The sequence below is a fragment of the Struthio camelus genome, chromosome 8 (genome assembly GCF_040807025.1).
Source record: "Struthio camelus isolate bStrCam1 chromosome 8, bStrCam1.hap1, whole genome shotgun sequence".
NCBI classification, from domain to species: domain Eukaryota; kingdom Metazoa; phylum Chordata; class Aves; order Struthioniformes; family Struthionidae; genus Struthio; species Struthio camelus.
The window spans coordinates 25977832-25990383 of NC_090949.1; the positions used below are offsets into that span (position 1 = coordinate 25977832).

General features: G+C 46.7%; 1 protein-coding gene across 7 annotated transcripts in view; it reads left to right on the forward strand.

The window, feature by feature from the left end:
* Window positions 1-1547: 1547 nt before the first annotated feature.
* Window positions 1548-12552, forward strand: part of KDM4A (lysine demethylase 4A) — a 28409-nt gene continuing 17404 nt past the window's right edge. The window contains exons 1-11 of one of the 7 annotated variants that reach the window (XM_068952856.1): window positions 1548-1723; window positions 2079-2231; window positions 2657-2832; window positions 3943-4057; window positions 4941-5134; window positions 6606-6655; window positions 7182-7285; window positions 8345-8482; window positions 9471-9721; window positions 10472-10662; window positions 11917-12281. In XM_068952856.1, coding sequence (XP_068808957.1) covers window positions 2094-2231; window positions 2657-2832; window positions 3943-4057; window positions 4941-5134; window positions 6606-6655; window positions 7182-7285; window positions 8345-8482; window positions 9471-9721; window positions 10472-10662; window positions 11917-12281 — 1722 coding nt within the window. In that variant the 5' untranslated portion in view covers window positions 1548-1723; window positions 2079-2093. Of the gene's footprint in view, window positions 1724-2078; window positions 2232-2656; window positions 2833-3942; window positions 4058-4940; window positions 5135-6605; window positions 6656-7181; window positions 7286-8344; window positions 8483-9470; window positions 9722-10471; window positions 10666-11916; window positions 12282-12552 lie in introns of those variants that run through there. The other 6 variants (XM_068952858.1, XM_068952857.1, XM_068952860.1 and 3 more) reach the window with 6 other exon arrangements.

The window sequence follows — 12552 nt, forward strand, 5'->3', positions numbered from 1 at the left end:
CCTGTCTTTGCACCTAAGTCTGCAGGCGGCTGCATGCGCCCGTTCTGGTTTTAATCCAGCTTGGGGTTCCAGGTCCTTCTGCCTAGCAATTCAGAGCCTGAGAACGTAAGAGAAGCAGCCGCTCACAGAAAACATATTTGTATGGGGAAGGAGTTTTCATAAGACTTTCAGGGCTGCCTCATTCCCATAGCGTGAACCCCAAAAGAAACTCACGTCAGGAGGCACACGTCAGGAGGCGCGATTAAGGTTTTACTGAGGCAGAGGTGGACCAAGCATGATCTCCAAGCATGGTTATGAGGGCTTTCGAGTGGTGTATGCTTACTTTCAAGGTTGCATGTTGGCACCGGTGTAAGTGTATTGGCACTTAAACATTTAGAAAGCATTTAGCATGGCATGATGTGTGACAATCAATCAATCACAACCAGTTCCAGCCGAGGGAGTCAATATTCCTAGACAGGCTCTTGTCAAGTGTTAGGCCTTGCCCACACTTAAAAGCGTTTGCTGCTGAAGCGGTGGTGGCAGCTCCCAACGCTCAACGCAGCAGCGGTGGCTTATCAATGTACGCTGGCCACGGGTGCACTTTTCCACATTTCTGACTGACCTATCTGTGCTAGCAGAACTCTTTAGCATGGGCCAGGCTTGGAGTTGATCCAGCGTCAGGTTGCGCTGGCTGCCAGAATTTTGCATAGTATCAAGTTCTGCTTTGGCTTTGCTTACACACAGAACTTGTAGGGGTATAATTAGCTCGGCTAATACGTTAAATTGGCACAGGCCTATTGTGTGTTCACATTCAGCGCTTGACACCTATTAACTCACTAAAGAACTCATTTGCACAGAATTAACGCGGAGTCAGTCGAGCGCTGCCTAATCTGAACCACGCAGGGCTACGCAACACGGCTGCAGCAGGCAAGGAAGCGGCGCGGGCCCCGCCGCCGCCTCGGCTGCGCCCCGGGGGTGCCTCAGGAAGGAGGCCGCCGCGAGTGCCCCTGCGCCCCTCACCCCTGGCCCACGAGCGAGCAGGGTGAGCCAGCACTGGGGGCGACGCGTGGGCCAAGAGGACCCCCCCCCCGCTTATCTCCCGGCGCGTCTGTCCCGTCCCCCCCCCACCGCCCGCGGTGGGGCGCGCGGCCAAGGCTTTTGTCTCCATCCCGCTCTGAGGGTGGGCGGGTAAAATGCCCGCCGGCCTGGCCTCGGTCCCCCCGGCTATCTCGGGGCCCGGGCGCCGTGGGCCAGCAGCGGGCTGGGCGGGGGTGCGCTGGCCGGCTGTGCCCGCCCGAAGGGCCCGGCGGCCCCCGCAGCCCGCCCCCCCCCCCCAAACGGCCGCCGCCGCCGCCGCCGCCGGGGGTGCCTCGACTAGGCCTCGGTCTCCTAGCAACCGCCCCCTAGCGACACCCTCCCGTCCCGGCCCTCTGCCCGGCCACCATCCGCCTAGCAACCGCCCCGCTCCCAGCCTCCTGATTCGCTGGCCCGCCCCAGCCGGACGTCGAATTCCTATTGGTTGTGACGCAAGAGAGGGCTGCGATTGGCTGAGGCGGTGGGGCGGCCCATGGAAGGGAAGGGGGCGGGTTGGGGCGGGGCTTGGACGGTGGGGAACGGCCGCGGTGGCGTCGGCGGCCTGCCGGACTCATTGGGCGCGTGGTGCGGAGGGATACACCGGCCGGGGGGAAGCGGAGAGGCCCAAGCGGAGGGCGGAGAAGGCGAAGTGGAGGGACGCCCTGCTGACGTGAGCACGCCGGGCGTGGACTCAAATCCCTCCGCGTCGGAACGGGCTCGGCTCCGGCTGGGGGAGGGGGGAGGGGCGTGATTCGGTGGCGTTCTCCGCCGTGAGGAGGAAGGAGCCGCGCGCCTGACGGGCAGGCGCCTTCCGCCAATGGGGTGGCAGGGTTGGTGCGGACCCCGCGGCGATTGGCCGGCGGCGGGCCGGGGGGGCGGGTCGGAGCGGGCGGAGGTGGGGGCGGTGCGCGCGCGCGCGGCGCGGCCTGCCTGAGGCAGCGGCGCGGGGCGGGGCGGGGCGGCGGCGTGGGGGAGGGGTGGCCGGCGCCTGACCCGCCCTCCCCCCTCCCCCTCCCTCCGTGCAGGGCCGGCCCGGCAACATGGCCTCGGAGCTGGAGAGCCTCAACCCCAGCGCGCGGATCATGACCTTCCGCCCCACCATGGAGCAGTTCCGCGACTTCAGCCGGTACATCGCCTACGTGGAGTCACAGGGCGCCCACCGCGCCGGGCTCGCCAAGGTGGGCCCCGCCGCCCCCCGCCCCGGCCCCGCCGCGCTCCCCTCGGCGGCCGCCGCCGCTCCCGGCCGGCCCGCGGGCACCCGGCGGCGGCGCTGCCGGTGCGGGGTCCCGGCTGCGCTGGAGGCCGGGCCCGCCGCCGCCGCCGGGAGGGCAGGGCCGCGCCGCGCCGCGCCGCTCCGCCCTTTGTTTACGCCGGCGCCGCTGGTCGGGAGGCAGCGTCGTGTGCGCGCGGTGGCGTCGGCAGGAACTGGGAACTGGGAAGGAGGTGCTCGCGGTTCGAAACTAAACCGAACTTGATTAAGCGTGATACTTTCCCAGGCAAATTAGGACCTGTTAGTTAACAGTGACTGCTTCCCGGGTGTCACGTCATGCCGGGTGTGCTTGGCAGTTAACTGATGCTTTCCTGCTTTCTGTGGGTCCTCCAGATAGTTCCTCCGAAAGAATGGAAACCGCGAAGGTGTTACGATGACATTGATGAACTGGTCATCCCAGCACCCATCCAGCAGGTGGTGACTGGGCAGTCGGGCCTCTTCACGCAGTACAACATCCAGAAGAAGGCTATGACGGTCCGAGAATTTAGAAGAATTGCAAACAGCGACAAGTAAGCTTGCACTTGCGTTTTGTTATGGAGGTGTAGTTAATGCATAAATTGCTGTTGGCTAGCTTCACTGAGATCAGGCCTATGCTACAGACTTCTTCTGGGCAGAAGTGTGAACGTACTGCCCTTGACAGATGAGCTGTACTTGTAGAACTCACTGTGCGGACATAGGCCTTTGTAGCTTGTTTCATTTGGCAAGATGGTATATATGTCAGCAGAACTCTCTCTGTTGCGTTTCCAGTACGCAGTCTTGCTTCTCTGTCCTTAACAGTGAGACCATCAAAATCTGTATAGAATAGACTAGTACAGAAAGTATTTCTGACATGAAAAAAAAAAAATCACCTTAAACTGATGAACTTAAGCAATACAGTCTCTGAAATAACAATTCAGAAATGCCAGTGGAGTTGCCAGCTGTGATCTGCTTGCTGCGCCTTATTTCTGTCTTGCAAGAGCAGTACACCTCAGATGTTTTGGGATTTTGTTCTTCTAACAGAATAAGTTACATACCCAGCATTAAAGAATAATTTTCAGTTATAGCCTGGAAGATATATGCGTTCAACAGGTGTCAGGGAGAGCATAAACTTGATCTCAGTCAGTGCTGTACAAAGAGGCCAGTATGTAGTTAGGAGGAATGAACATCAAGAGCAGATAATCTTTTGGTAAACTGAGCATACATGACCAGTTCACTAGCAGGTGAGTCTTAAAACATGGATGTTGCTTTCACAGTTGCCTAAAACTTTATTCTAGTTTTTATATGTAGGTCTGTGTACCATTTCTGATTTCAAATGCAGCCTTCTTTGTTAAGTAGCAACAACTAAAAAGTGGAATTACTCTGAGCTGAGAGAAGTGCAGGAAGCAAAAATGAAAGTAAACTGAGAAATGGGAAAGTCACTTTCTCTCTGTTCCTTTGTTTCCAAGTCTCACAGAAACAGAGCTGTGGTCCTTTGATTGTTGTTCTGATAGGCGTCCGCCTGGTAACAAATGCATTAGATATTTTTTTATGTAGTTTTCTGTTCTTTCAAGTGCTCGAACATATTGTTCTAAACTCCTCAAGTAATCAAACTGCAAAGTCTTTTTTTATTGTTACTGTTTATTCACTGATTTATTTTTAAGATACTGCACACCCCGCTACACGGACTTTGAAGACCTTGAACGAAAGTACTGGAAGAACCTTACATTCAATGCCCCCATCTATGGTGCCGATGTTAACGGCACGCTTTATGAGAAGGTAGGACAAACTTGTGGTTTTTGAATAAGGTTTTTTTTCCCTATATGTGTTGTATTCCAGAAATGTTCATCTAGCGTTTGATTCTAACTTTTCTGAGAAAGTTAAGGATAGTCTTAGCAGACTTCTAGCTTCTGGAGTATGCTACCTAGGAATGTAGTAAACCGTGTATTTATAACACGCTTTCCATTTAACCCAGATAGAACACTAACTCCAGCAGCCTTCTTTAACTAAGAGACATCTGTGATTATTCAACTAGTAGTGCTTCAATGTGATGCAGTTTACTTCTAGGAAGCAGGAATTACTGCAGCGTAAGTCTTGGTTTTATGGGAAAGTTTTGGTCAGTCACTGCATTGGTATCCATTAGTAGATTTATTTTTGTGGGACAGCTCTATAGCCATTGTGTATTAGGATGACAAACGTTAGAAAAGGGCATGCAAGCTAGACTGTAGTCTGCTTGCTAGTCTCTTAAATTATGATAATTCACTCCTTTAAAAGCAGTTTGAGATGAAAAGTGTTTCTGTTCAAGAAGGTTCAGTCTGCCCTCCCTTGGACAGAGCACCAACTCACACTCACACTGTTGTTCTTTCTGGCGTAGTGTGTAGCTTCATGATTATTTCCCCTTCCTAGTTCTTATTCTGTTGGCCTTTTTTTTTTTTTTCCCCCTAGCATAAAGGTGGATAGTAAACAATCACTGTATATAAGCTAATGCCATGTGAAAATTGTATTTTAGGTGAATTAACTAAAGTTTTGGACTATGTCCGTAAGTGATTTGTCTCAATCCACTCTTTGACGACAAGCATCCGATATCTTTTGTAACTGCTGTTTTCGTTGCGTGGTTCTGCTCTTCATGAGGCTTGTTTAACACGAGGCTTATGTTTTGCAGCATGTAGATGCGTGGAATATCGGCAGATTGAACACAATCCTGGATATCGTGGAGAACGAAAGTGGCATAACCATTGAAGGAGTAAATACTCCTTATCTCTACTTTGGCATGTGGAAAACTTCCTTCGCTTGGCATACTGAGGACATGGACCTCTATAGTATTAACTACTTGCATTTTGGGGAACCCAAGTCATGGTAAGGTTTTCTAGGGAAGCTTCTAGAGGTAGAAAAAGAATGCCATAACATCAGTTATGTAGTGGAGTCGCAAGATTTGAGTAAAGGATTTACCCATTCCTCCCATCTTGCACTGCAGTTATATCTGTTGACAAGAAGAATAGAATCCTGTAAGGAATTGCAAAACTGTACATGCTTTCAGTAAAATTTGTCTAGTTATCTTCTGGAAAGTCTGCTTGCTGTTCTCATATAAAGGGATATAAATTTTTCAGAATTCTAATGTAAGGTGGACAGTCTCTGCTGCTGTAGGGCCAGAGATTGGAAAACTAGCTTACGATTTTCCGGGGGTGTGCAGTGACCGTACAGAGGTAACGTGCCTGTCGTCATGCAGTCACTAGCGGAATAGGCAGCTTTTAACAGATTTTGAAATGCAGCTATTTATCGTAGATCTAAAAGCAAGCTAGTGTATCTTGTTGAACAGTTGGCTTAGGGCTTGCGTTTTCATGATAGTGTCTTGGGGAGGTTCCCAAATTTTTCTGTAGATGGGTTGCATTTTAAGAGTGAATCACTTCCCTCTGTTCACAAATTTCTGAAGCAAATTCAGCAATTGTTTCCATGGCAGTTTTATTGGAAACCAGTATTTTGGCCGTTTTTTAATACAACTTTGAAGTAAAAAGTAATACGTAGCACCATGTGACCAGTGAACAACCCCATGCAGTAACCATAGTATGGGGACAAAAGAACAAGATCGTTCAGCTGGATAAACTGTCTGACCATTGTTTCTTTTACAGTAGTAAGTGGAAAAAGTTAACTTTGCTGACAGGTTAGTCTGATTTATTCAGCAGGCAACTCCATCAAGTTTTATACCACTCTGTCCCAGATGGAAAGAAAACTCTGTAGCTGGTGTTAGCTACTGTCACCAAAGCAACTGGGAGTTTTGTAGTATCCATAAAAAAGTCATGTACATAGAAAGTGAGATGTAGCCCTAAAGTGCATGCCGCAAGTTATGTGCGTGCATAATGAGTGTGATGCTGCATGTGGTGTGGTACCACAACTGATTTAAGCTGGTCTAGGACTGAGCTGCTGAAAGAGATGGTTCCTTTTTCTCCCTTGCTCTGTGTTTCTTCTTGCACTGGTACTAGTGGCTGTATGGCTGTGAAATGAGTCATGTCAGCAAGGGCTCTTGCCTTTTTCTTGCTGTTCACGTTTTGCTGTGCAAGTCTGTTAACTAAATGGCTCAGACTTTTTAGTTCCTTGACTGCTTAAGCCAAAGTTTGTGGAAGAGATGATCAGCTTTTGGCTGTCGTTTTCCCTTAGGATAGAGAGATGAAAGTCTTTGATTAAGATTTTTAGCTAATATCGTCAAACTTTGAAAGAGACGGTGTGGAAATGGAGGAATAAAAAAAATGAGTAATTCATGCCTGATGTCCAGTTATGATTTCCAGTCAAACTCATGTCCCTTGAACTTACTGACTTGTTCTTTTGACTACAGGTACTCTATCCCTCCAGAACATGGGAAACGACTGGAGAGACTTGCCAAAGGTACTGTTGCAGTTGTTTTATGTCCTAACCCTTGTGGAAGGTGAGATGGACAGCCACAACGGGTGTCAGCTCTCTTAGAGTATGACATGCCTGTGACATTTCTAAGAGCACAGGCTGTCGTGACTGCACTGATTATTTACCTTTTTTAATTTATGTGGGATTACTTTTGAGTACTTGCTTATATTGCGCACACTACAGATCTGTGTAACCTTTAATGAGAAAATCCTTAACTATTGATTGTCAGAACTGGAAGGATATACCCAAAGAAAAAGTTGTCTGTGTGCGCTCTTTCTTATGCTCTTTTAAACTGGCATCTGTTAAAGACAAGTCTGCGTGAGTTGCCCTTTTTTTTGGGAACCATTTTTCTTCAGCGTGCAAGCTAGTGCATTTCATATGAGGTGGTCCATACTTTTAGGCCAAGGGAAAAATACTGTTTAGACAGTAACTTTAAAAAAAAAAAAAATTGACGAATGAATTCAGTTCACAGCAGACCAGTAACATCTCTCCTTGCCTTTATTTTAAACAGGTTTCTTTCCAGGAAGCGCCCAGAGCTGTGAAGCTTTTCTCCGTCACAAGATGACCCTGATCTCTCCATCAATTCTGAAGAAATATGGCATCCCATTTGATAAGGTGTGGGAAAGTATTCATATTTATACCAGCTCAGGCAAGACATTCATGCCAACCCTGTCCCATCTCTAACAGCAGCCAATAGCAAATACTTAGAGTGGAGAATAGCAGCAGGGAGAGCATATGGAACTACTTTCCCACTATCCTTTCCGTTTACCCGGCAACTGGGTGCTGAAAGAGTTTCTGAGACAGAAAAATCTAGCAATAACTATTAAAAACAAAGGCTCTCTCTTCTGTCTTTTTTTTTTTTTTTCTGGAAACTGTGCAACCTCACGTGTCAGATAATTTCACTGCTTAACTGTGTACAGTGTGAAGAGAGATCATCTTTTGTTCCAGAGTTGTCCACTGCTAATTTCATTTGTTGTGATCTGCTTCCTCAAGAGAAAGTATGACTTGTTCCCTGTTTACCTTTTCATGGTGTTCATAAGTTTATAGATTTGTCTTCTACTGTCTCGGTTGATTTCCTTGTTCTCCCACCACGCGCAGTGCAAAGTCTTACTCTGAGTCCTCCATCGGAAGTGCTGTTACATATGTTGGAGTGGCGGAAGGGTTGCGTGAACCCTTGTTAGTTGTTGGGGAAAGGTTGTTGAGGAGCAGTGGAAGGCTGACTAAGAGTTATACTTGAATATGAGCAGCAAAAGAGAACAAAAGGAAGTTTTCAAGATATATATGGATAGAAGCTGTACTTGGCTGTAGACACTGTTCCCCGAAACCTGCAACAAATACAGATGAGTATCTGATAATTGATTTATGACCTTCAGATAGCTCGTCAAGGAATACTTCCTATGTATAACTACTTTTGTGCTATTTCAAACGCTTTTTTTGTGTTTTAGTAGAAACTATGTAGGAGTGTTGTTTTCCAGCAAACAGATATGTACCTCAAGAAAGAGAATAGTGAAGATAAATATCGACTCTCTCCAGTGTAGCAAGTAACTCCAGATGCTATCTATGGAAGGGATTTCACATACGTTGCATGAGGGGTGTAGAAGCTCCCTTTATGCAGACCCGCCAAGTAGGCTGTTCAGCTGTGAATAACAATGCAGTGTTACAATTGTTTTCTAGGTGACGCAGGAGGCAGGAGAATTCATGATAACTTTTCCTTATAGTTATCATGCTGGCTTTAATCATGGATTTAACTGTGCTGAATCTACCAACTTTGCTACTCTTCGGTGGATAGAGTATGGGAAGCAGTCCGTACTGGTAAGCAGTCTGTCACCCATCTGTTGTGTGCAAATAACCTGAATGCAGGTGCTCTTCGCTCTTAATGCTCTGCTGCTCATTAAGCCCCTCGTGTTTGTTTTAGGGCTCTGTCAGCTCAGTGCTATATCCATGTAAGACGTGATGTTCGCTTTCTAATATGGTAGCGAAGTCCACTCAGCCTCCTGTTCGTGTCTTTGTGTTGACTGTGGATAGCATATAATGTGTTTTGTCGTTGTGTAGATCAAGAGAGATTTAGGCTAAGAGTTCAGAGAAAAACAAAAGATAAATTATTATCATCTTTCCAAAGATGAAAGGCTGTGTTTGTGGCCGGGGCTAATCAGAATTTTGTGCCTGGTGTTTAAACAATTACTTCTAGGCTAAACAGTCAATAAATATGTCTTAATTTATCAAAATGGGTATGTTGGGCCAGCCTTTAGACTGGATAGTGTTACGTCTCTGTAAAGGTGCCTCATTAACAGGAGTCATGTTTTCAGAAGTTCGTGTTGGAGTGAATACTGTCAAACACAAATGGTAGCCATGCTCAGACAAGAGGAACCTCTGCTGCTCTGGGTTGGCCCGGAGTTTATATGGTTTTGACGTCCTCATTTTAACCTCCTGTTTTTTCTGGCTGTTGATGCATGAGCTCATGGATTTTTAAGGTTGTCAGCTTCTACCAGCAAATCTGTTAATAGGGCTTGCTGTCTTAGTTAGTGTGATACGTTCTGGTTTGCTGTTTCGTAGTTTTTGCTGACTTTTCTGACCAGTTTTTAGTGAGTAACTTAAGACAAGTCCTTTTGACTTCCTGGGGCATGCTCTGGAGAGTTTTGAGGCTTAAATACATGCATGAATTTGTGTGGTGGTGTTGGGTTTTTTTTGTGTTTTTTTTTTTTTTTTCCTCCAGTTCAGCTACTGGAAGCAAAGTATTGTAGGAACGCAGAATAAAATTGCTGAGTGTATGGCCTTACTTGAGTATGTTGTGTGACTGCAGTGCTCATGTCGAAAGGACATGGTGAAGATCTCCATGGACGTGTTTGTACGAAAATACCAGCCAGATCGCTACAAGCTTTGGAAAGCTGGGAAGGATGTGACTGTCATTGACCACACTCTTCCAACACCGGAGGCAGCAGAATTCCTTAAAGGAGATCTCATCCAAAAAGTCAAGAATGGGAAACAGTGTGCTGAGGAAATGGAAACTGGGGAAACATGTAAAGAGGAGGTGGACGAGGATGAGACAAAAAGGTAGTGCTGTACATAGTTCTCTCTGCCTTTCTCTCAGATTATGAGAAATTGCATCCTGCTGCAATTGAATGTTTTCCAGACCCAAAAAATTGAATGTTTTCTGTTCCATAGCAGAGTTAGCAGTAGTCTGTTTCTGGGGAGTGGGGTTTACCCTTTATTGTTTTTTACTGTTTGGATCCAAATGATGATGGTGTGGTGGCAAACAGGAAAAGCACTGACTTGGAAGGTCATAGTTCTTCATCTTTGGACAGCTGTCCAAAGCCTGGATTGGAAATATACACCATGGTACTGGGAGGCCGGAAGAAACGGGCAGTGTATTAGGATCCTGAGAAGGACTTGCTAGCAAATTCCCTTAGTATCAGTGCTGGAAATTGCTATGCTGGTGTGCCCTTCCTGGTCGCTGGAGACTGTGACAGGGTCGTCATTTTATTTTTGCCGTTAAATACTTTTCAGGCAGTGTCAGCCACTATTCCTAAAGCTTTTTTTGGGAGGTGGGGGGGAGAACGTCTGGCTAGAACATAGGCCTATAACACATAATTAACAGATGTTGAGGAGTCATCCCTAAGGATGACTGATTTTGCTTCTATAAAAGCAAAGAAGCAACTTCAGAATAATTTGGAAACTGTTTGGCTTGCCAGATGCTGACTCTTAAGATGTTGTGACCCAAACTGGGCTGAATTTTGTGTGTCCACAAATGCAACCAACAAACTTCAGGTGTTTGGTAATCTCATACAGATTTGTCTTCTGCAGTGTGCCCAAGCATCGTATAGGAACCAAAAGGCATAGAGTCTGTCTGGAAGTGCCTCAAGAGGTGAGTGAGAGTGAGGCCTTCCCCAAAGAGGAGCTGAGCTCTGTGCAGTATGAAGTGGATGTGGCAGAGCCTCCTGTGAGACCTACCAGCGGACTTGTGCAGCCAGGTGAACAAGGACTCAAACTTCCAGGTAGCTGTGTATCAAGCTTTGTCTTGGTGTGGGAGGACAGTGCGTTACTGTTCAGGGAGAGAAGCTGCTAGAGCTGAATCTGGGTCACATTCTCAAAAGTTACAATGCCCAAAAAAGCGGTCACTGGTTTGGTGAGCAGTTCAGAAACTGGCTGTTATGAGTCTAAGACATCTTAATTTTGCAAGACCAGAGAGTCACTCGAGAAAGTTTTTAGGTTCTTCCCCTGTGGTTAAATGTATGTGACGCTTCTGCCAGCACTTTGTGTGAATGAGATGGCCACAGTTTGTCTGAGCTGTTGGCTTTTTGTGGCGTATGTGTGCCTGCCTCCCAGTGATGACAACCCTTATTAAAAAACGTCAGGGAAGAGCAAAGGTGTAGGCAACGATCCTGTAGCTGCTTGAATGACTGACTGACTGCGTGGGTCAGTGGGGTGTTGCCTTGCAGCTGGTTTAAAAGAAACAGGAAGTTTTGTTTGAGACTTGCTTTTAAAATGGTTGTTTCTAGCTTTTGATTTTTCTCTTTCTCTTCTTATTTTGGCTGCTTGCAAACAGAAGTATAGTGGATACCTCAGTAGTCAAGGCCTCTATAGATCACTGTTTTGTGATGTACAATTTCTAAACAAAGGTCACAACTGTTTAGTAAAGTATATACAAATTTCTGGCTGGTGTGCTTTGCAGATGTTTTCTTTGCAATGTGTATTAATTTGTAGGCCAGAGGAAAAGTAACGTGGCCGTACTGGGTCAGTTACCTTCTACCTTGACCATGATTGAGGTGCTTGTGGAACAATACAAGAACAGGGCAAGCTCGTTTGATGCCTCCCTCTAGTATAGTGTTCTCCAAACTTCTGCAACTTATATTTAATAATCCTCTGTTGATTTCTCTTCTGTTAAGTCTCCCTTGAACCCTGGTGACCTCTTACCCACAGCGTCATGCAGCCAGAAGTTTCAGTTGAGCTATACCGTGTAAAGAATCATCTCTTTTTGTTTATTTTGAATCCACCTTCTACTAGTTTTGTGTAATACCCCCTGGTTCTTGTACTGGAACGTGCAAAGAAGAGGCACTTTCTGTTCGCTCCCTCCAAACCACCCGTGATTTTATAGTGTTTGAATTAATGATCTTCTCTCTACCTGACTTTGTGTCACGTTTCTTTTGTGCTTAGTAGTCGTCTTCCCTGTTTGGCTTCATGCCAGCAGGTGCAGGCGGTTCTCTGTGCTGCCTAGACTTTAATAACAGTCAGTATATCCTTTCTTCTAGATCGTGTGGACTCATCAGCCAAATTTGAAGAACTGAAAACAGTGAAGCTTGAGGAGGAAGAAGAGGAAGAGCAAGAAGCAGCTGCATTAGATCTCTCTATTTCACATGCTTCAAACTCCACTTCAGTTCTGCCAGCTTCGAAGCTGAGTTCAACTTCCAGTGTTCAGCCCAGCTCACCAGCGTATTCTGGTTCTTCAGACTGCGAATCCACTGATCTGTTGCCAAAAAGAACTCTTCCGGGGCCAGCTGGGGTGCTTACTGTCCATAGCTATGCTAAAGGAGATGCCAGTGGATCTGACAGCGAACAGACTTCAGGAAAGAAAGCCAGTGCTACAGCCAGTGTGAATGAACAAGAACTGGCAGAGGTATGAATGTCAGGTGTACTGAAAGCTTAAGGGCTGTGTTGCGTGGTCTTGGATTTGCTGTGACAAAACTTCCTATCTGTGCAGGTTACATTTTCATTCTATTGGTATTTGCGTAGCAAGTCACTTAGTAATTAATACTATTATTAATTAATACTATTTTTTAATACCTACAGATCAATGTAACATTCAATTGGAATGTTTTAGGAACTAATGGTGTTTTGAGTAATGCTTCCCTGAGTGCTACAAAGGGACAGAAGTAAAGTTAAATGCA